This window comes from Callorhinus ursinus, unplaced genomic scaffold, assembly GCF_003265705.2.
Source record: "Callorhinus ursinus isolate GAN/ISIS: 27379988/994484 unplaced genomic scaffold, GSC_fseal_2.0 scaffold97, whole genome shotgun sequence".
NCBI classification, from domain to species: Eukaryota; Metazoa; Chordata; class Mammalia; order Carnivora; family Otariidae; genus Callorhinus; species Callorhinus ursinus.
Genome location: NW_027397159.1, coordinates 1256417 through 1280936, shown reverse-complemented (window position 1 = coordinate 1280936; position 24520 = coordinate 1256417). Strand labels below are relative to the sequence as shown.

The 24520-nt window shown below is 46.8% G+C and overlaps 1 protein-coding gene across 1 annotated transcript in view; it reads left to right on the top strand.

Annotated features, from left to right (window-relative positions):
- The window catches only part of TMEM132D (transmembrane protein 132D), a 554840-nt gene that overhangs the window by 129325 nt on the left and 400995 nt on the right, over window positions 1-24520 (top strand). The window contains exon 2 of the mRNA XM_025858624.2: window positions 11516-12404. Within this exon, the coding sequence (XP_025714409.1) occupies window positions 11516-12404 (889 nt within the window). The remainder of the gene's footprint in view (window positions 1-11515; window positions 12405-24520) is intronic.

The following is a 24520-nucleotide window of genomic DNA, read 5'->3' as shown; positions in this document are numbered from 1 at the left end:
AAAATCCAGATGGAGCAAGTCTGTTAACCTGTCTTTCTTGTCTTTTTTATTTTAGCCAATTCTGACAGGTGTATGATGTTATCTTGTTGTAATTTTGATTTGCATTTCCCTGATGATGAGCGATGTTGAGCATCTTTTCATGTGTCTCTTGGCCATCTGTATGTCTTCTCTGGAAAATTGTCTATTCATGTCCTCTGTCCCCCCCTTTTTTAAGTTATTTATTTATTCATTTAAGTAATCTCTGCACCCAGTGTGGAGCTTGAACTCATAACCCCATGATCGAAAGTCACATTGTCTTCCAGGCAACCCTCCTCTGCCCATTTTTAATTGGATCACTGTTATTATTACTATTATTTGGTGATGAGTTGTAGAAGTTCTTTATATATGATGGATACTAACCTTTTATTGGATGTGTCACTTGCAAATATCTTCTCCCATTCAGTAGATTGTCTTTTAGTTTTGTTGGTTGTTTCGTTTGCTGTGCAGAAGCTTTTTATTTTGATGTAGACCCAATAGTTTATTTTTCTTTTGATTCCCTTGCCTCAGGAGACGTGTCTAGAAAAATGTTGCTATGGCCAATGTTAGAGAAATAACTGTCTATGCTTTCCTCTAGAATTTTGATGGGTTCTGGTCTCACATTTAGGTCTTTAATCCATTTTGAGTTTATTTTTGTGTGTGATGTAGAAAAGTGGTCCAGTTTCATTCTTTTGCATGTGGCTGTCCAGTTTTCCCAGCACCATGTGTTGAAGAGACTGTCTTTTTCCCACTGTATATGCTTGCCTCCTTTGTTGAGGATTATTTGATTGTAAAATTGTGGATTTATTTCTGGACTCTCTACTCTGTTCCATTGATCTGTGTGTTGAGCTTTTGTGCTAGTCCCATACTGCTTTGATCACTACAGCTTTGTAGAATATCTTGAAATCTGGGATTGTGAGGCCTTCAGCTTTGTTCTTTGTTCAAAATAATAGTGGGAGAATTGAACACATGCCTCCCAGTAACTAATAAACAAAGCTAACAAAATTTCCATAAGAGTAAAGAATATCTTGGGGCGCCAGGGTGGCTCAGATGGTTAAGCGTCTGCCTCTGGCCTGGGTCATGATCCCAGGGTCCTGGGATCAAGTCCCACTTTAGGCTCTCTGCTCACTGGGGAGTCTGCTTCTCCCTCTACTTCTGCCCCTCCCCCCTGCTCATTCTCTCTCTCTCTTTCTCTCTCTCTCTCATGCTCTCTCAAATAAATAAATTTTAAAAAAGGAATATCTGGACAATACAAATTAAAAAAAATTGAAGGAACGAAACATTTTTTTCAGGTATACAAAGAACATTCATTATAACTGACCAAATCCTGGGCTTTAAAGCAAGTCTTGGCACTTTTTAAATGTTTGAGAGCATATATTTTCTCAGCTCTCTGTTGATGTAGGCTAGAGTTCAGTAACAACAACATAACTAAAAGCTAATTTAGAAAATTAATAGACTTTATTATTTTTAACAGATGGTAGGTTTACAGAAAATAGTTGAGTGAAAAATACAGTGCTCCCATAAACCCGTGCATTAGTGTGGTACATTTATTGCAATTTTTGAGTAATATTGATACATTATTATTAACTAGAGTCCGTAGTTTACATTACGATTCGCTTTTAATGGTATACGTTGTGCGGGTTTTGTCAAATGTATATTGACATGTGTTCATCTTGATAGGAGCATATGGGATATTTTTACTGCCCTAAAAACCCTTGATGCTCCCCCTATTTAAATATCCCTTCTTCCCCTCACCCTTCCCCCTGAACCTCTGGCAAGCACTGATCTTTTTCCTGGCTTCATAGTTCTGCCTTTTTCAGAATGTGATATAGTTGGAATCAGACAGTATGTAGCCTCTCCAAATTGGCATCTTTCACTTAGCCATAATCCTATAAGGTCCCTCTATGTCTTTTCATGCCTCGATAGCTCATTTCTTTTCAGCACTGGATAATTCTCCATCATCTGGATATACCACAATTTATTTATCCATTCACCTGCTGAAGGACATCTTGGTTTCTTCCAAGTTTTGGCAATTATGAATAAAGCAGTTCTAAACATTTAGGTGCAGGTTTTGTGGTGAACATAAAGTTTCATCTTCTTTCAGTAAATATCAAGGGGCACAATTGCTGGGTTGGATGGTAAGAGTATGTTTAGTTTTGCAAGAAATTGCTAAACTGGCTTTGAAAGTAGCCGCATCATTTTGCATTCCCACCAACAATGAATGAGAGCCCCTGTTGCCCCACATCTTCACCAGCATTTGCTGTTGTTGGTATTTTGGATTTTGGCTGTTTTAATGGGTTGGAAGTGGTTATATATTCTTTCATTTGATATTCAGTTTGTTGCCATATTTTTTAACTTTAAGCCTGCCACTGCACTGAACATTCTTACCATATAGACTTTCCTGGGCACTTCCTTATTTTTTCATGTCTAGGAATAGATTCCAAGGAATACAATGAATGGGGCAGAGAGAAAGGGAACTCCAAGCTTCCCTTTGATACTGCCAATCACCTCTGGGCAATATGGCCCCAGATATGCTTCCTCACAACCCCGCTTGCCAGCATAGCTGTGGCAGATCTCTAGGCAGTATCTTTCATTGTGAATTAAAAATCATTTGCCAAGTTTGAGAGGAAAAAGGTATCACGTTGAACATGACTTTTATTTCTATTTCAGAATCTGGTAATAACAGATCCTGTTCTCCTTAATTTCATCTAAGTGAGTCTTGCACACTCTATCTGGAAGGTCAGTTGCAATTGTGTGTTCACTAATCTGAATGGTCAGGGCATTTGATTGTGTCTTTTTGGCATGCAGATCCATGACTGGCATGCGTGCACACACACACACGTGGCACACATACATACAATTTTTTAAATTATAAAACTGGCGTAGTGGTTCTTAAGAATGATTTTGCTTCCTAATTAAGGTTGCCAGTTAGAGCAAATAAAAATACAGACTGCCCACTTAAATTTGATTTTCAGATAAACAACGAACATCCTATGCAATATTTGGGACACACACTAAGAAAAATATTCATTGTTATTCTGAAATTCAGATTTAAATAAGTACCCTATGTTTATCTGGGAACTATACCCCGAGGGGACATTTGGCAATATCGGGAGACACATATGGCTGTCACAACTGAACAAGGGGGTTCTACTGGCATCTAGTGGGTTGAGGTTAGGGTTGCTGATAAATATTCAACAATGCTCAAAACAACTTTCTGCAATGACAAATTATCCTCAGTAGAGTCCTGGCTTGAGAATTCTGCTTGAGACTGTCTGAGTTGCTGTTTCATTTCCAGGATTTTGCATTTAGCTCGTGAAATGTCAAGACTGACAAGGCCTGAATATGAGTGATACATATGGGGATGTATATAGTTCCTCACTTCCTCTCCCTGTCTTAGACTCCAGTCTGACTTGACTGACCATGCCACCCTCCACCCTCTAGTCCTGCTTTGTTTGCTTCGTGGCTTGCTGCTGCATTCGATCGTGTTGCACGGACTCATTACTGGTATTTTAACTGTGTCCCTCTCACCAGGACATCACCTCGTGGGGACAGAGACCTTGTTCCTCTTGTTGAAGCTCGCCTCAGCACCTTGGACAGCGTCTACCCAACTCCGTGCTGTGCACTCTGAACAGGGAGAGGCAGAAATGTATCTTGCTTTTAAGATAACTTCACAGCCTCCAAACACGTTTCCCATAACAAATTATTATTCAAGTGAGGGCGCCTGGGTGGCTCAGTTGGTTGAGCGACTGCCTTTGGCTCAGGTCATGATCCTGGAGTCCCAGGATCGAGTCCCACATCGGGCTCCCAGCTCAGCAGGGAGTCTGCTTCTCCCTCTGACCCTCTTCCCTCTCATGCTTTCTATCTCTCATTCTCTCTCTCAAATAAATAGATAAAATCTTAAAAAAACCCAAATTATTATTCAAGTAAGAATGCTTCTCACACTTAAATCTACATGGGGGGCTACTGCCTTTGCCATCGGCTACCTTCTTCCGTCATCCGGCTCCTTTGAGAAGCGGCTGCAAAATACCTGTTTCCTGACTCATTCAAGGCATGAAAATGTGCTTGAGAAATGAGGACAGATTCCCCTCTGAAATATCTGAAACAACCAATTTGGGTTTTAGAAGCAAATCGAGAACAGTGCATTGAAAGGAAATGTGTTAATCTCTGTCTGGGGACCTTCCTCCTGGATTCCCAGGGCAGTGCTTGGGGGGGTTGTGTGTGTGTGCAGATCTCTGCAAGTGTCTCTAAAAGTGTCCTTGTCTTAACAGAGATCCCAAAGAACAACTCCTGTGTTTTCTGGAGCTAACATTTCCTCAGTTGGTGAATATGTCATAAGCCCCCAAAGTGTGCAGCTCTGTGCTTGGTCTGGGGGCCTTGCATGTGTCACCTTCTCAACTTTTGAGCAGTGGCAGGTTCTTTAAGCCCTTGGCCTGTAATCCATGCAACCAGTATAGACAGATTAGCATGAAGTACCTCACATAGTGTCAGCCTAAGCCGTAGCGTCCATGATTCTTGGACCTGATGTATGAATTACATTGTTTCCCATCTTCATTAAGGGAGATAACCTGGCTAATTACAATTTTAAAATACGCTTTTCTGTGCACCAAAGGGGATTGTCAAGCATGGTGCCCCTGTCATGCCATGTTGTAGGAAAAGTGTGATTTCACATGGAAAGTGGAACAAAACAGGGCTGAGTGCTTGACTTACTCTTGGACGGTCACATTGTGTGGTGGTAAAGGAGCCAGACTGCTGGGCTTGAATAGTGTCTCTGCCACTTATCACCTGCATGACTTCAGGCAAATAGCTTAACTATTCTGTGTCTCCATTTCTTCGTTGTAAAGTGAGGACAATAAAATAACACATGGGGTCCCTAAGCATAACAGGGTCATCCATCCTTCCAGAGCCTACAGGAGAGTGTCTGGAACTAAGGAAGCATAATTATTACATAAGTGACTTGGTGGGTGAAGTAAATTCACTGAACTGCAATGCAAAGCAGTTTGCTACATAGCCAAGGAGAAAACCACAATCAAGTACTGCATAGCATGGAGACCCCATTTGAGTGGGGTGAATTGGGTGAATTTCTTAGATGTGGAAGCCCTGATAGGCAGTGTTCTAGGACAGATGGCAATCATCCTGCTAGAGATTTGCTTTGAGGGAGAGGCCATTATAACACGGAGAGGGAGAGCAACAAAGGAGGGGCCAGGGAGGTTGTGTTTGGTGAATGACCAGCAGCCGTTGAGACTGGTGGGCATGGAGGTTAAGTGTGGTGGGAGCGGGACACTGAGACTGGCCCGGGAGGAGAGCAGTAAATGCCAGGATGTCATGAATGCTGAGCTGTAGGGTGTGAATTTTACATGGGAGTCATTGGGCAGCCAAGGACACCTTTCTAAGATTAACAGCAAGAAGGACAGCAACAAAGTGATAGGATCACAGCTGGTTGGAGGCAGGGAAGGTGACACCTGATCTGGAGGGTCCGCCAATTTTTGTGGTGGACCCAGGACCTGGAGTCACCAGAGGTGGGGTGGGAAGGAGGTGTGGTGTCAGCTCCTGGTGCCTGTGCCCGTTAGCACCGCACTATTGTGCAACCTCGGCCATGGTGTGGGTCCCTTTGACTCTTGGTTTCCTTTTCTGTAGAAGAAGAAAATCGTACGAAACAACAGACATGACACTTTCAGTGATTAAAAGACAAATGCAGGAAGGCCAGAGGTCTCACCTTGGTCCCCAGGGCCGTGATCCTGCCTCTGCAGCTGCCAGCTCATGGCCCATCTGTCCCTTGGCTCATGGCCCCTTCCTTCAACTTCAGAGCCAGCAAGGAGCATCTTCTCTCTTCTCTGACCTCCTGCCTTTCTCTTATTAGGGTCCTTGTGATTACATTGGACACACCTGGATAATCCGGGGTAATCTCCCCATCTCCAAATCTTTAACTGGATCACATCTGCAAAGTCACATATTCCCAGGTTCTGGGGGTTAGGCTGTGGATATGTTTGGCCGGGGCATGATTTAATCTATCACAGTGACCATAGATGACCACGTGTATTTGTGTGGTATGTGTGTGCCTGTGTGCATAGAGCTGTCTACAGTCATTGATGTAAATCCAAACATGTCTGTGCATGTTTATAATAGCATATATGTGTGTACGTAGGAATAGGAAGAGAAGCAGAGAGATGAGATGGTAAGTGGGGGATGATTTGGAACCCAGGGTGTTTTGTTTTTGAAGTTTGAGTATACTATATTTTGAAATAGCATTATTTCAATGTGATACCTGAAATATTACAGTATTTTTAGTATTGAAGGGAGTTACCAGTTCACAAGGAGAAAAAACTAATGCAGAAGCTTGAGGGAGAAAGTTGCAGGAACTGAAGGGTTTTTTTCTTTTAATTGAAGTGTAGTTGACAAGGATGGGTTTTTGGTGAGGATTGTCAAGTTAATTGACCCATTATATATATATAGGTATATATATGTAAATAACATGCAAAATCGGTAGCAGATTTTAAGTCACAGAGTGATTTGTTGCACGGGAGATGAGAGGGTTCCTTTCTGATGGATTCTGTTTTCTTAGTGGAGTGCAGGTCCCCTGCTGCAAATGTATTAGGTGTGGGGTGGGGTGGGAGCTAGGGGTGGGCTGTTGATTATTCGTCTTTGCATAGGGTAACCATCCGAGCCCAGGAGTGGGAAGGAGCAAGGCCAGTGAGCTGAGGTGGTTAGGGACATTGATTTGGGTCTGTTGTCTTGAATACTCTCAAATCCAAATTCCTGGAGGTACCTCTCTTTGGCTTTCAGAACCTTCTGGAGTCCACGGTGTCTTGTAGGGCACAGCTCTCTGTAAAGTCATGTGTCTGTTACTGCCCCCCCCGCATCTCCTCACCCCTGATGGTCACTGACGTTGGGCAGGGTCACAGCAAACATGAGTGTCCCTGTGGTTTCCCGGCCAACCTCCCTCCTGTGGGCTGGCTGCCACATCATGGGGCTTTGTTGTTCTAAACGAGTTAGACTCTTTTGCACGGTGAAGGGATCTTCATTTGCTCTGGAGGGAAGCGATCTCCTCAAGGATAAATAATTCTATTTGTTGTTGACATTAATAAATGTTTTGTATAGTGTTACCTGGGGACAGATTGTAGCTACACTCTTGGCGAGCGCATGGCAGACAAGCTTGTTGAATCACTGTTGTTACACCTGAAACCAGTGCAACATTGTGTCAACTCTTCTTCCAGAAAAAAGTAATAAAAAATGTCTTCAGGAGAGATCTAAAAAGTGGTGCTCTCTGTTTCCTTGGAATTCGGTGAAATATTTATTTTTTACAACCAGGAATGTTTTCTTTTCTCTGTTGTCTTTCTATGATGCTGCTTTTGGGTTTTTCTGGTATCTTCCCGAGAAGCCCCACTATCTTCGTTGAACAACCAATGTGTGACTCACATCTTTGCAGCCTGGCCCCGGCCGTTTTTATTTCTTTGTGTTTAACATTTACCTTTAGGGAAAACTTCCAAAGTTCCCCATCTCATTTGATAAATTCAATTTTCTGCTTTTTCAAATCTGTTTTATTGCCTCTGGAGCCATTTTAAATCCCTTACTTTTAATACTGCCAGATCTTCTTCCCTCTTAGCCTTTATTGCTTTATAAATAACAAAGGGCCTGTGCGGTCTGCATGGTTGAGGGCTTGAAAGTTATTCTGTGTAAAATGCCCTTCCATATTCTTCGGTAAATATTCTTCAAAGCTATGTTGTTCCTCTGCCTCCGGAATGCCTTCTTAAATGTTTTTCTTTTATTTTGCAGCTGTTGTGAATAGATCCCATTCCTCTTCTGCATTTTGTTTGTTTACTTGCTTCTTCTCTGGCTATCCTTCTAGGAGGGTAGTCTCTTGCAGGGCAATTTCCCGTCACATAATGGAGTGTGTTCTCCTTGCCCCTGGTTTTCACTCGCACCTATTAGAGTTCACACCAAACATTCACCCCGAGGGGCCTGCTGATCCTGTGTTGCCGTGTTGTGCCCCCGTGGCTTGTAGTGTGAGCCCTGTGAGGGCGCATCGGGCTTGTTGATACTCCCAGCAGGGGGACCCAGGGTTCCAAAGCTCCTGTGCTCTGGCCTAGATTAGGGTTGGCCGGGACCCATCCCAGGAGCACAAGGAGGTGACATCACACCTCCTGTTCCTTGTTAGCAAGACACCCTGACTCTTCGGGGCTTTCCGTGCAGGTGGCCAGGCTTCCTCTTTGGTCTCTGAACTCAGCTCATTGCAAAAGTTGCCTGCCAACCTCAGGAGCATCACCACGTGTGGGGCGACCATGGGGTGCATGGTTTTTGCTCTTAGAAATATCAGGGGAGTTTCTGTCAGGCTGTCTGCTCTTTTCTTTTGACCTCGTGCTTAGGGTTGCCAGATTTAGCAAATAGAAATACAGGACCCCCTGGTGACATTTGACTTTCAAATCAACAACAAATTTATTTACTTTCTCTTACACACATGCCCCTGCAATGTTTCTGTTTATTGGAAATTGAGACGTAATTGGGTTCCCGTATTTTATTAACCGTGCTTTATTTTTTGCATGTGGCATTTGCATCCCATGTGACCTCTCAGGAATTCCCGTGGTTCCTGCTGGGCAGACTGAACTTCATGTGATTCTTTACCTGCTACCCCATCCCCTCAGGTACTGCTTTCCGGTCGGCCCAGGGGAAAATGTAAAGGTCGGTGCTCAAATTGCCATCTTCCTTGAAAGTGTTATTTAGGGAAAAAATTACACTTTCAAAAATGCTAAAATTAATATAAAATCTCTTCAAAGCCACTAAATTGCTTTAAGATGGAAACATAGTGCTTTCCTTCAAATTAGTGTTTAAGGCCATGGCATCAAAATCAAATGTAATTTTTTTCTTAATGGGTTATTAATTGAGATTTACTGGTTATCTGACATCTTCCTCATGTTTATGTAGAATCGGGGTTTGTAGGTTATAAGAGCTGCCCCTCTGGGGATTCAAGGGTAATGAGTTTTGCTTCTTAGTCCATTCTGTGTGTTGTGGAACAGAATTGGCATTATTTTAGCCATTTTGTTAAAAAAAAAGAATAAAGGATGTATAAGTAAATACCATGAGTTTTAGGTCAACTTGGAGCACTTTTAAGCAATAAGCATTAGGTCAGATACCAGAAAAAAGACAAACAGGCCATCTGTGCAAGAAAGCTTAGAAATTACTTCCCTTTCAAGGATGTTTGCAGTGACCCCCTATTGCTTTCCCGAATAAAGTCAGAGGACCCATGGTCACTGTCCTTGGAATATGGAATCACTTGCACAATTAAGTTTGGTGTCCTCAAGGAGTAGGGGTCCGATGATCGACGGGAGAGTACACAACGGTGTTGATGTCTAGTGGTGCACGTGCAACTTCGTGGTTTGGTTTTGGCAGTTTCTGGAATGAATGAGAAGCTGGTGTGAGACAGCTCGATGCAGTTGTTCCGAGGAGTGCCAAGGTGTATTTTTAAGAATCAGGAGACACGGTGTCATTGATGTAGGTCTTTTAAGGGATCTCATTGTGTGGAGAAGCTTCTATCTTCCTTTGCCCCAAATCGCTACAATTACGTGGAGCTCTTGATGGGATCAAGGATTCTAATTATAGAGAGATGGCAGAGAGAACACAACATCCAAAATCCTGCTGTAAAAATATAATCCGCTCTTTGTAATATTAGTGTCATAATTCCTTTGTCAATCCATCCGTTCATGCATTTATCAAATACTGATATTTTTCCAGGCGCCCTCCTAGGGACTGTGAAAACATGGAGCAAAGGACCCAGCACCAGTCGCGGGAAGCATTCCAGAGAAGTGACTTTATCATGCCTCCGGGGAGTGGCAGGGATATATCCGAGGGTGAAGAGTCACCCAGTGAAGGGATGAAGCATTTGGTGCAGAATATTAGCAGAAAACCCACCCCCTGTTCTTTGCTTTCACTAAAACTCTCACGGGAAAGTACAGGGTTATATGAAATATGACTCCTGAGTGACTTCCAGAAAGTTTAAAAAATGTAATCCTGTTAATGAATGAAGTATCTGGTTATACCTATGATGTTTTGATTTTGGGGGAAGAAATTCCTATTTATTAGGTTGAACTATATGAAATTACTGCTGGGGTCAGTCCAAATGGTTCACTTCTTGGCAGTTTCAAATGGTTCTGCACCACACAAATCTTGGTTGCTTCCTTGGGGTCAGCCTGGCACAGGTGTGGTCATGCCATTGAATTGAGGGCGGTCTTCCCCGGGGGCTTTCTGCACACTCAGGACGAATGTGCGTGTCGAACTGGTGGCTCGTCCAGAAGTGGAATGAATGCAGCCTCTGGCCCTGCGGTGTCGCAGCTGGGCGGGGCTCCGATGCCTGGTTGGGCCCTCACGCTGCACACCAGCCCCGCGGCGGCCAAGCGGTTTGGTGACCTGTCCCTGGGAGTATGTGCGGCAAAGCCATGCACAGGACCCTGTCTCTGAGTCTTCGCTTTCTCCTCCGCTCTCATTGCCACCGGGGTCCAGACTCAGGTGGGCGTTATGTGTCAGAACAGGTGTCCACAGGGACCTTTGAGGCAGGTTGGCACAATGCATGTTAGGGCCCGAGTTGCTTTCATTGCAGAATAACCAGAGAGAATCACGTGGCTACTGATGAGCAGGGCTTTGTACGACTTGTGGAACTTTGCCTAGAAAGTCAGTGTTCCCAAAGCCAATAATTTCCATTTCTAAAACCCGTTAAATTGGTTCTTGCATTGTGTAATTTCTATGTCTGTGTTTTTTTCTTACAGAAAGTAAGGCATACTGTAAAAATAGCAGTTTGGTTTTTTTTTTTTTTTCTCCCCTGATAGAGGGATATGTTCAGCAAGGAAAAAAAAAAAAAGAATGCCTTTTGTGCTCTGGGTTCCAAACAGCTTTCAGGGAGGTTGTGGCTGCTGTAATGAAAAGGATGTGTTTCCCGGGGCCACGGGGTGGGTGCCTTACATGCTGGGGTCCGACAGGACATGGTCAGGTCACCTCCTGGAGGCTCCTCTCAGCACATCCTTCTGGGTCTCTCAGCTGAACCCCGAGGGGCATGTGTGATGTCCATGGGATTGTGAGTGCCCATCTTCACGAACCTTCGCCCCGAGTCCTTTAGCGTTCCCCAGTGGCTGGATGTGTCGTAGGTGGAACGTGGACCAGAGAGGGTCAGGTGGGCTGTGGACGCAGCGTCAGCACCCGTGCTGAGAAAGTTACTTCTGTTTCTAGTCTCAGTCTGTCTGGTGGCGTCAATGGGAACAGCCCCCTCTGTCGGATGCTAGCGTGCTCTTAAGACTTCCCTAATCCCGGGTGATCACTCCTTTTTAGCAAAAAGAACAAGTTGTAGGCATAACCCCACTGTAAAAACAGCCTACTTAATATAAGGCGAGTGGATCGTGTGAGAAGTTTTGGTTGGTACAAAGATGGCAATGGGTAACAAAGGGGTACGAAGCCGTCGGAAATAGTGTTAGCACCGACCTGGGTTCCTAATGCCTGCGCTCCGATTCCCTCCCGACAGTGACTGAAAGCCGAGGGGTCCTGGAGAGCATCCAGAGGTTCTCCTTGCTGCCCACCTACCTCCCTGTGACCTACCACATCAACAACGCCGACGTGTCCTTCTTCCTGAAGGAGGCCAACCAGGACATCATGCGCAACTCCAGCCTGCAGTCCCGCGTGGAGTCCTTCCTGATTTACAAATCCAAGCGGCTGCCGGTGCTGAACGCCAGCTATGGGCCCTTCTCCATCGAGCAGGTGGTACCCCAGGACTTACTGCTGCCCTCCAGCCCCTTCAGATTCACCAACAAGTTTTCCCTCAACTGGAAACTGAAGGCGCACATCCTGCGGGACAAGGTGTACCTGAGCCGGCCCAAGGTGCAGGTGCTGTTCCACGTGCTGGGCCGGGACTGGGCGGCGCAGAGCCCCGGCGAGAGGCTGCCCTGCCTGCGCGTGTTCGCCTTCCGTGAGACCCGGGAGGTGCGGGCCGGCTGCCGGCTGCAGGGGGCCCTGGGGCTGTGCGTGGCCGAGCTGGACCTGCTGGCCGCCTGGTTCGGGCCCCCGAGCGTGGTGGCCGGGAGGAAGAAGGCGCCCGGGCCGCCCGAGGGGAGCCCCGTGGAGCTCTACTACTCCGTGCAGCCGGGGGATGTGCGCGGGGACTGTGCGGCCGGCGACGTCCGGAAGGGCAACGCCATCCGGCCGGGGAAGGACGGGCTGGACGAAGCGGTGCCCCACCTGCAGAGGATCGGGAGCGTCTTCCTCTACCAGACGGGCAGCAGACCCGCACTGAGTGAGCTGCGTTTGGACAGCAACGTGGCCATCCTGTACTCGGCCCGGACGGTGAGACAGGGTGATGTGCTCACCTTCCCCGTGGCCGTGTCCCGGAACTGCACCGCCGATCGCTTCACGCTGAGGTGAGTCCTGGGGAGCATCTGTCCCTGCTGCTCCAGGGCCGGGCGGGGCCTCCAGCCCCCTGCTCTCGGACCCCACGAGCTGCGTTCGCGCCTTCCTTCTGAGGTGGAACGCCTTCGACATTTCATAACTCCCGGCCCCCCCACCCCGGTCAGGGTAAGATGGAGAGAATAGTTTGCTCTTTCCCGGTTGGCAGTTTGGTGGTAAGGACATTCTCATGTCCAAATTCAGAAACAAACACATAGACTTCACAAACAAACACTTACAGCATAGTCCAGGCCCTCCCAGAACAGTGGTGGGGACGTGGATCTGCACCCTCGGGCTGAGCGTGGGGTCTCATCCGAAGTTTGAGGGAGGCGGGGCTGGTCCTGCCGGGCCCTTTGTGCCTCGGGGAGTCAAATAGCTCACAGTGGCGTCGAGTCACTGGGATGGCAACAGTTGTCTGAAGGAGAGAGGGTACAGTTTTGCCAACTCAGATCTATTCCAAGCCTGTGAGTTCTAAGTATGATATGGTACCAACCTCACTTAGTTTGTTTCTCTCTGGAAATAGAACTCCGTGTTCAAAATATAAAAGAGCATAACGTGTGAAGAATATACAGTAGAATTTGTCGAGTAGCTTACATAAGAATATACCAAAGACAAGACATTTAGAAGGAGTACTGTGCACTTTGGGGGAAAAAACGGGTTCGTTTTCACTTGGAATGTACTATGTGAGAGAAGCTCTTTGCCTTGGCTTGATGAGATTTTCATGAAACCATTTTCTGTTTGTTTTAAACACAAGACAACTTTGCTACACAGATGCTTGAGCGTCCGCGTGATTAAAGGCGTCCTGATATTGTTGCCCAGCGAGGGACACTGATCTCACGTGCCACGTACAACATCCCCGGTGACCCCTGAAAATAGGGGGTTTCCCTACGTGACACGTGGTTTCTGTGTGGGTCTTAAAGTTCATGCCCCGACGGTCGGTCCTCTCGTCCTCCACGTGGGCTTCAGATCTGCTTTTTCTTTGTTCTCCTTTTCCCCCTTTCTCTTTGTTTTTGTTAAGGGGTGGGGGAGTTTCAGGAAGGAATCATTCTTTCCCTTACCCCTTGCACATTTAAGCTTTGCTGATTGTGACCTTTTAATCTTAACTAAAGACACAGAAACTCATGCACAACATTAATCTAATGATTGAACGTGGCTGATTCTTGGGAGGTGTAGACCTTCGGCGCAGGCTGGTGGTGCATCAGAGGATTGATCCCTGGGGATTTAGGCCACAGAAGCACATCTGCAGGACTGAGGCCTCATTAGCTCTCCTTCTGTGCTCTGCAGTCAGCCCGGGATTCAGCTGGTCGCAGACCCTCTGCACATTCTGCTGGCTTTGTGCTCTGCTTTTCCAGGATTGATTATATAACATTCTTTGTGGCGATGGCCGCTTATGTAGGGAACTGTTTTGCTGATAGAAACAAAAGGTTTGGAATAAGAAGAGCTTTGTCCTTGCATGATTTTGGACCCTCTCCCATCCTGTAGGTTTGCCGACGGCTGGTTGTTGGTTTCCTGGACCCAGGGTGAAAACCCCGTCTCCAGGAGATGATATCTGCATGCAGCCTTTTTGGGAGGCAGTTATATGTGCCCTATTAAACTTCACAGAAGGCTTTTTAGCTGATGACCACTTATTGCACATTAAAACGCGGGTGTCAGAGTCCTGAGGGCAGCTCTGTCACTGGCCAGCTGTCACGAAGCCAGCAGAAATTTGCTTTGCTGGGCTGTGTAATCTGAGGAGTCCAGATCTTTGCAAATTCAGAAACAAACACATTTTGAAACTCCTAGATGCGGTGGCCCCACTCAGAAGTCCGAGGTTTGAGGATTTGGGATGTATAGCAAAAACGTACTTGTTTCAGAGTTCACCAGCTAGAAATTTGTAAAGAAAAGATTCAGTTTTTCAGCTCAGATGATAGTGAAATTAAGAGTTCATGAATGTGTGTTGCACGTGGTGAGGTGGGACACTTTCTGTCCCCTTACAAGCACTAAGATCGTGCTGACTGCAAACTTCAAAAGCTGTCATGGCGAGTGAGTCATAGTGGTTTGTGGCAACAGCTGGAGGTGAACCCAGGTCTGGCCATGCTGTTAGCACTGAGGTTGAATTCTCCTAATTAGAAAAAAATAAAACAGTATATCTTTTTTAATGAAGTCAATTTGACACTAATTTAACATAGCTTCCAAATATTTAGAATGAGTCTGGGTGTGCTTTGGCCATCTGCTGTAAATAACCGCAGGCTCTGGCAATGGATCCTTGGGTCCTTTTCTCTGAATTTGTGAGTTTTGTTTCTGGACACCCTGTGTTGACATGTTAACATGGTCAGGGGTGGGCTTATGTTTTATAGGTCAGGTGCCAGTTGGACATCCATGGCCACCTAAGGATGACCAGGGATGGGAAGGGGACTAAATTAAGTGCCACCAACAGGAGGGAGCCCTCCCAACCGTATGGCAGCTGACATTTGAGTTCTTTGTCGATAATGATTGACTGCCTTCTGCCATCTCCCTGTTATTTCTGTGATTTCTGTGCCTGTGACCGGAGGGTGACACCATGGCTAATACACAGGGCTTCTATTCTAGGAATCAAGGTTTGTCCTGCAAATTTTCAGTAAGGGTAGTTTGAAACAGTATCTGTGTGTGTATGCAGGTGGGAATGTGCATGTGCGTGCAGGAAGATGTGTGCAGGTGGGTGTGTGCATGGTGTGCGTGTGCAGGCAAGTGTGCATATGTGTACGTGTGCACATGTGTGGGTGTGTGCATATGTGCACACGTGTGCGTGCATATGTGTACACGCGTGCAGATGTGTGCATGTGTGTGCATATGTGTGCGTGTGTGCATATGTGTGCGTGTGTGCATGTTTGCATATGTGTATGTGTGTCTGCATGCACAGGTGTGCGTGTTAACTGTCAGAAGAAGAGAAACTGGGTGGGGCTGTTTGTCATCTTATGAATTCTGTTCCCTCCTGCAGCTCCTGTCTTCCCAAGCAGACCTCCACGAAAGAAGAAAAGCAAACGCTTTCATTCCTTAGACATCTAAGGATCCCTTTTAATTTCATAAAATGTTTTCCTTCAAGTGAACAACGGAAGCATCCCACGGCACTTGGGTCCTTTCTTCATGTTCCCACCTCCTGTTCTGTTCTGTTTCCCCCCCACAGAGAGCCAATTTCAGAAGCAACCTAGGTCTCTAAGCACCTGATTGTGTGTCTGGAGGAAGAAAAGAACGTGGGCTTTCTCTCACACCCCGCTCCCCTTCTTCTGTTACGTTTCCCCACAGAACATCAGTTCGAAAGGGGTCCTGGTCATCAGATCTGAACGTGGGGCTGGAGCCAAATATTTACGTAGCAGGAGCTTAGTTCCCGAATACTCCAGGAAGTGCAGGTGGAAAGGTCCAGAATCCGATGAATAGGGGCTTTTCTCAAAGTCAGAGACCTTCTTGAATTGGTTGAAGGAAGGAATGAGTGAATGATTGCCTTGTTGATTAGGAACAAATGCATATACATGGCTGAGGTCTTTGCCATGTTAAATGGTAAGTGCTCAGGAGTGTGTGAAGGATTGTGTGTCCGGCATGGTGGTCAGAGGCAAGGCTGTCTCTGAAGAAGATATTATGACTGAGGAGATGTTCTTGCAAAGATGAGAGTTAAGAAGGCAGCAGTAAGAGAATAGAATAAGAATATTTGATGAGGGCAGAAAGGGGCCTGGGATGGATAAGGCTCGAAAGGTCTTCATTGGTGGTTTGGGAAGCCCGCTTTGCTGGTTTCTGAGCTTGTTAGGAGTTAATGTGGTGGTTTGAGATTGACCCTGAGCTTCATTCACTTAAAGGATGCAGGCTTTGAACCTGCCCTAACCTAGAATCAGGTCCTTTTTTTACTCTGTTTCAGATAAAACATGCCCCAGTGTAGCCAGCAATATTCTTCGTTGCAGGCCATAAATCCTAGTCTGACTTATTTAAGAAAAAAATAAATAAAGGGCATGTAGGGTATATATCATGGGTCTCAAGAATTAATAAGAGACAGGGTGGGGCATTGGGCTTGGTGTCTGAGAGACAGTGGACAGAACAGCTGACCCCAAGCACCTCTTCCTACCCACCATTGTGAACCCCTTCCTCGGTCCTTGTCATGCTCACAACAGGTACAGAGACTCTGGAAAGGTTCCCACTGGTTCTCATGTCTACTTGATATCTGTGCGGGGGGTGGGAGAGGGGCCCCGTGTGGTTCCCATCATGAGACATGGTGTCCGGCCATTACCTGTCACTAAGAGCACATCCCACGGGAGGAGGTATTTGCCTCCTGAGGAACCCGGGGTGCTGTTGGGAAGGGGGTGCATGCTGGGTGTCCCCAAACCCCAGCAAGGTCTGGGACATCTGTGCCTGGGACTTGCCTCCCTTTGTCATCCAACGGACAGCAGCAGAGTTGCGACGAGTAGACAGTGGGCCAGAGGTGGACGGAGAACGGAGGGTGTTCTGTCTGTTTTAAACAAGCTTTTGGTTGTAGAGTAGATGTTGATTTACAGGGGAGTTGTGGGGCTGGTGTAGGACAGACCCAGACCCCGCCTGGCCGGTTTCCACCATTGGTCACATATTACATGAGTGTGGTCCATTTGTCACAATTAACCAACCAGACTTGATTCACATTCTGCTAGTCTCTGCCCCATGCCCACGTTTCTGCTCCAGGATCCCAGTCAGGACGTCGCGTACGTGTGGTCATTGGGTCTCCTGAGACCCCCCCCCCCGCCCCGTGACCGTTTTTAAGTTTTGAGACTTAACTGTTCAGAAATTTATTCATTCAGTCACTTATTTATTTCATTGGGGGCGTCTGGATATTTATGTTACAGTTTGGGTTATAATCCAGTAGAGCGGATGGGGTTTCTACACCTCATGCTGCTGACATTTTCAGATTGGGTAGTATTTTGTTGGGGGGGGTCAGTCTGGGCCCCGCTGCCTCCCCAGCTCCCACCCACTCGGTGCTGTAGGGCATAAACCCCAGTTGCGACACCCCAAAATGTGCCCAGATACTGCCGCACCGTCCCCTAGGGGAGAAAACACCCCTGCAAGTTAAAAACAACTGAACTAGATTATGATCATTGGGGAAAAAATGTTTACAGAGTGAACTCACCACTTGCACAGAGGAGGGTTCAAAATTTAGAATTAAGGTGACATTGTATGGCGTCAGATTGTTCTCGAAAATCCTTTAAACTGCGTGCAGTGTACATTCTTCCTTCTGGTAGAACGTCTGCTCCATGAGGCAGAAGCTGTCACTGCTTACACTGCTTGGAAGGAGCAACTTTCCCCTCCTGCCTCAAAGCACAGAACCTCAAGGGCACCGAAAGTCAGCTTCCTCTTCCCAGTTGACTTGGGAAATGGCCAGAAGGGGAAAACCAGGAAGTATCGGGAAGCATTTCACGCGCTCTTTTCTTAGCTGCGGGAAGCTGTCGTGGGTTGGCTTGTGGGGGGTCATAGGAAGGAGGGTCTCCACACTCCCCTTCGGTGTCTGTCCCTTGATGCTACACCCAGGAAATGTGGGAGAGGAGACAGAATGAGTGGACCTGAGTGGACATGGCAGTTCCCATCCTCGTCATGGTTCAGGGACGTTCTCTCTGGGACAGGTGGACAGATGTGTGGATGTGTTTTGGCAGAAGGTGCGTAATTCCTCGGGAACTACTGTTCCTTCTTTGACGAGGGGGCTGGGCCAGCGATTTTTATGAAAGGGATTTCTTATGTGGTTAGCCTTTTGGGTTTAAATGCTGTAATCAGTGCTGTTATCTTGGGGACAGACACGCAGACAGGTTGTCTTGCAGCCAGAGTTCTCTGTGGCCATCTTTGGCTCTGCAGGCTTCCCGCCACTGATGTTTGCCCTCTGTCACCTTGGGCTGACCTTCATCTCCATAGGAGGCCCTCACCATCCTGTCAGCCTGCATCGTAGGGCCACCCATGGTCTCCTTCTCAGCCAGACTGACCAGCTGGTGGGAAAGGGCCTCGGTACGTTTCTGTGTTGGCACGATGCCTGCTGGAATGCTCTGGTGTCCCTGGCGAGCTTTGGTCCACAGATCTGGGTGAGCCGGAAGACATGGTGGGTGAGGAAGCTCAGGCTGGGTCATCCTGGAGTTTTACCCCCGCCTCCCGGCACATCACTGCACTCCGGGGTGGGGAGGAGTACCCCATGCCTCGGCCGGGAGGAATCTGAGATGGGTTTTGGTCCTGAAGGTTGTCTGTTCCCGTAGGTCTCCGTGGAGACGTCCGTGTCCCGGGAGTTGTGGTCAGCCGTCCACGGAGCTGTGGGGGAGCGTCTTCATGTTCTCCTCCAGCACGTTCCGATTCTGTTTCTCTGTGTGTTGCTCTGGGTCCTGCAGGGGAGACGTGTGGGGCGGTGGGGGAGGGTGGGCGTGAGACCGCGGAGTGCGCCCCGAGTAGAGTTGATCATTCCCACAGTAGCCACACTTGTTATCTGTGTCAGGCACTGCTCGGGGCGATTCAGGTATTTTTTACATGTTTAATCCTCGAAACAGCCTCTCAGATTGGGCGTAATTATTACCTACATTTCCAGAAGGGGAAACTGAAACCCAGGTGGTCCGGCGACTTGCCAGAGTCCCTGGGGTCAGTGACATGTGCCTTACCGTCCTGAGAACGTGGCCTTGCTGACACACAGCCCCCGGGCACAAGTCTGAAAACTCGCCTGCTGGAGTGCACGGTAGGGGGGCGGCCACAGCATCTCCGAAATCCATTTTTTAAAAGCACTTAAGAGATTGAGTCACCTGACGTGTTTTCCCCAGTTAACAAGTCCTTGCTGAGGGTGGAGCTCGGTGCTGGGGATGTACAGGGACAGCACTCCGGACCTGGCCCTTGACTGAGGGACGGAGCTATGAGAACCGGCCTGTTTGTACGGGGGCTGCAGGTGCCGACGCAAGCCCGGGAGTCCTCCCGGTCCCTGCACGTTTGGTGGCTCTGAGGGACACTAGTGGATTGGAGTGACCCTGTCCGGGTGCTTCACGCGTGGTAATAACCATGAGGAGTGGCACTTTCCAATCCATGGGGCAGAGTTACCTGCGGGTAACTGGGCGGAGAGCACGCAGCGTGGGGTCGGGGGGCCCTGCCACCTGGTGTTGTGACTCACTGTGTCCCCTGGGAAGGTCACCAGAGCTCACAGAGCCTCAGTTTCTGGTGTCGTGTAAGTAAAAGGCCACAGTGAACCTTGAGCAGAATGTGTGGTCTCAGATGAGGCAGTGAGTAAATAACCAACCAACTGAGAAATGCATCAGGGATCAGCCGGAAGGCAAACGTGACTCAAGTCTGTCTCCAATAAGCACCATCAGGTCACTGTGAAAAGGGGAGTTAACACAAGGCTCAGGTCACTTGTGCCTCAACCAGGAAGAATAAGTAGAAGAAGGAACGCGCTCAAAGCTGCCTATGACGCATTTCCTTGGATAACTTAAAAAGCAGCTACTTCAGTGTATATTCTGGAATGAGATGGTAGAATGAAGCCAGAAGTCAACATCTTTTCTCCCAAATCTGAAGGTATGAAAAGCAAATTGATTAAAACAGACCAGCAAAAATAATACCAGCATCAACAAACAAAGGACTGGTGGGGGGTCAGCTAAAGAGAGAGCAGAAGTTTCTAGAAATCGGTTCTGTGCATCTCTCCACAGCTGCATGTGTCCCACTCTCTCTGCGAGGGGAGACCGTAGGGTGATGGGTTCAGCAAGGCTGTGCAGCCTCTGATGTTCTTCCTGTGGGGATGCCGCCCCCGAATGTGCCCCGGCCTCAGCTCACTGCTTTCCCAGTAGAACAGGGCAGACGTGAGGATCTGGGAGTCTTAGGCTAGACCACAGCACACTTTGACCTGGACCTTCCTCTGCAGTCTCCAGAACACTTGTCCTTGGAGTCTGGAGCTTCCATGGGAAAAGGCCAGCTGGTCTTCTGGGAGAGGCCCTGAGGCTTCATGGACAGGGAGGGACCAGGTGGACCCAGGCTTTGCGCCATCCTGTCGAGGCCCCAGGTATGTGAGTGAAGCTGTCTTGGATGCTGTAGACCAGCCGGTGACCTCAGCCGGTGACCTCAGCCGGTTCCAGAAGGGACCAGATGGATCTCACAGCACAGCCCTGCTCACATTCCTGGTGCATGAAGTTGCCATGTCTAAAAAGCTGGTGTAGCTTGCTGAGCAGCAGTGGGGTGTTGGGAGAGGGCTACCTGGGGCCGTCAGTAAGTGGTCATCATGAAACATTCACCAGAAGGCCCCCTTTGCCCAAGGACCCAGGAGAACAGGTGCACGAGGGCCACTGGCTCTGCAGCTTTTTCCCTGCTGTCTCCTGCTCTGCTGGAACCTCCAGGGCTCCCTGCTCATAACCTGCATCCCCCACGTGTCCTACCTGAATTCCATCTGGCCTCTGAGTGTGTGTGACCGATGGGACCTGCTGGCAGGAATCTCGTGTGGGAAGCGAGGTCTGTGTTGTTCTCTTCTGTCTTGCTCCGTGGTCCCTGCTCAGGCCAGAGCGCTCCGCCGTGTGTGGTCCCCACACCCACCAGACAGCGGTGCGCTAGCCCCATTTCCTACAGAGAGACCTTGCCCTTGGCCCCTTACAACGCTGACTCTGTGCTGTGTGCTCCTGACTCGGGAGAGGGGCGTCCTGCAGGTGTGGACCTCGGGGCTCCATCACTGTCGTCTGGCTGGTCTTCAAGCGAGTTCAGCTGCTCTGTAACCAGCGCCCTGTATTCAGGAGCTCTGCTCTCATCCCCGATGTAACCTGTGGGTGTAGCCATTTGAGGAGATATTTTCTGTGGAGGCAGAGTATCCTTTCTGATCACCTCTACATTGTACCTGAAGCAGGGACCGCCACTGGGCTTTCTCGTTCATGTCGGCCTCAGCTGGGGGCAGAGGCGGAAGGGGCTTAGGCAATGCAGAAATAAATTTAGCTAAACAGAAAATGCAATAGATAAGATGCAAACTTTGGAAGACCCACAGGCAACAGAAAGAGAGCTTGGCGTGGGGAGATGATATTTTTCTCTCTACTCTGTGAACTCCTTGTGCATAGGTGAAAATCAATGCTTGTATTTCTTTCCCTTTCTGGTTTTGGGCAGTTGAAGGGTAGGCAGTGATAAAAGACACCATCTGAGGATGCCCCTCTTTTGAAAAGCAAGGATCCAAGACGCAGAGATGAACGGAAGTTATCACCTGAAGCCCAAGGTTGTTCAAGCAGATGGAAGATGTACACACAGAGGGTTGAGTGAACTCAGGCATGGAATGTTTGAAAGAACTGTAAAGGGAGGATAGGGTGTAGCTCCATCCATCAGCGCCCTGGCTGAACTCTCTTCCTGTTGAAAATTCAGGTGCTGATACGCATGTTGAAAGACAAAGCATGCCAGGTGAAATTCATCCACAGTATGTCGGCACAGATGGAAGGCTGGGGTCTGGGTCAGAGTTGTCCAGGTTGGGCACGGATCAGATTAAAACAAAGGTGGCAGCCCCTTTAGTAAATATATTGCAGGCAGGCAGGAAGAAAGAAGGAAGAGGGACAAACATGTAAGAGAGGTGAAGAATTTATTTTGGAAGAACACATAAACCAAAGGCAATAAAAAGAGACATCTCTGTGAGTGCTTAAATGGGTAGGGAATTTTTTTAAAAGAACATGAATTTAACAAGTCAAGAATTCAAATATGAAAAAAAAAAACAAAAACAAAGAGACAGTAAGGTAGACTAGAGATCTAATCCATTAATGGAGGACCCAAACAGCACAAAACAGAAATTACAAGGAATACAGTAGACATGGGTGAAGAGGGGAATCGTTGACATATATGGAAATAATTGAGGTAATTTTGGTAATGCAAGGGGAAATGCAAGAATTGAAAGAATTAGAAGAAGGGTAATGAACACGAGGAGGAAAGGTGATCCAGCGTGAGGATAATGACTATCCCCAGAGTTGGCAATAACACAAAATGAACAAAACAGGTCTTTGCAAATATATCCTTTTTTTTTTAACTGAAAGAATAGCTACATCTATGAATCCATCAGGCATTCTGTGTTGCAGAACAAAATAATGTTAAAGAAATCAATACCAAAGTATAACTGAATTGTGAAATTTCAGTCATAATGAAATCATGAGCTAATCATTTAGGCAGAATACATATTAGTAAGAACTGAAGCGATGGCTCTGTCCTTTTCAGAGACAGGAAGACACGATGACATGGAAGTGTCAGTTCTCCCCAAATTAATACGTGGATCCAGTGCAGTTCCAGTAAGAATAGCACCGGGGATACCTTTCGGGGAGCTTGGCAGGTTGATGTTGGAATCTGTGTGAAGACCAAAAGGCCAAGAATGGGTAAGACTCTAAAGAGAAGAAGAATATAGATGGGTCATTGAAAATCCATGGATATTCGAACAGTGTGAGAGTGGAACGTGAGAGGTAAATACAGTAATGAACAGAGAAAGCCCCAGAACCACCGTGCAAATATGAGACTTTGTGGGACAGAACTGCAGTTATAGGTTTTGGCGAGAAGAGATACACTTTTCAAAAATTGAACTGGGGCATTATCCAAATGAGAAAAAGGGAATCCAGTCTCTATTTCATGCCATTTATAGACGTCGATTTCAGATCGTTTAGGCATCCAGAGGGAGAAAAAAGGAAATCGATGTAAAAGAAAGTAGTAAGCATATCTTTATGAGCTCTGCAGGGAAAAGATTTTTTCAACAAGATATCAGAACAATGACCACAAAGGGAACGTCGACACTTTTGATTCCATTTTAAAAATAAGTATTTTTTAAAACAAAAAAGCAAATCATAAATTTGGGGAGGGTGTTTGTAACACATAAGATCAACAAAGAATTAGGATGGAGAATATATAAAGAACCCCTGTAATGCAAAGGTTAAAAGCAAATAAACAAATAGGAAAATGGGTGAGGGTCCCTTACAGAAGAGAAAACACAAGGCAGCAATACTTTTAAGAAAAAATACTCCATCTCATCAGCAACCAGAGAAAAACAAATTAAAACCATAATGCAGTTCAGATTTATAACCACCAGGTTGCCGAGAGTCGGGCAGTCTGCTGCTCCCCAAAGTTGTGAATGCGGGAAGAAGAAAAGCCTCATTTTTTTGCTGCTGGAGGAAAACACGGTGCAGCCTCTTTAGAAAGTAATTTGGGGTTACTCTGTGATAGGGGAGATATGTGAACATGATGATCCCACATTTCAACTTCTGAGCTCTACAAACCTGTCTACCTGAGGGCACAAAGCGATATTCACAGCAGGACTGTTTGTACTAGCACAAACCTGGAAACAATCCAGGTGACCACCGCCAGGATAGTGGATAAGTGCACGTTGACATATTCCTACAATGGGATCCTACACCTTCATGAAAATTGTTCCATTACAGCTTGGATGCATCAATACGGGTAATCGCAGACCTATACTATGAAATGCGGTGGAGAGTTGCAGAAAAGTATGTTTCTGTGAAGGTAAAACATAGACATCAAATTAACAAACTGTCCATGGATGATGGATATATGTATTCATTTAGGTGCAACTGTACAAGATAACAAGGAAATGAGTACCAGATTCAGAATAGTAGGTCCCAGTGGGGATGATGAGGATTTTATTGGGGAGGAACATGCAAGAGGGTTCAAAGACACAGAACACATACTTGTTCTTCATTGGGGTGGTAAGTACATGGGGTGCTTACTGTCTTCTAAAATGCCCATGCATGATATGTACTCTTTAAACTATGTTATTTATCATTACTGTATATCATTATATATATATGTACATAATTTTTACTAATGCTTTATACATACTTGTGTGTGTGCGTGTATGTGTGATACGTGCCAGATGTTTAAAACATTTTGTCAGCAAAAAGTAAGTCACTTGTTGCTTATGAGGGGAAGAAATTCAGGCTGGCTTTAGAATTCTCCACAGTAACACAGAGTACCATTCAGTGCCAGAAGATGATAGAGCAATGTCTACAATCGTTAAGTGCTCATTAAAGATGTTGGTTATTTTACATTTGCATAATTCTGTTTCACAGAATACTGTGTAACTAGTCTGATATGAAAATTTTGCAAAACATTAGGTCAAAAAAGTGAAGTGCAGAAGATGGGATAGGATGGATGGATGGATGACAGGTGG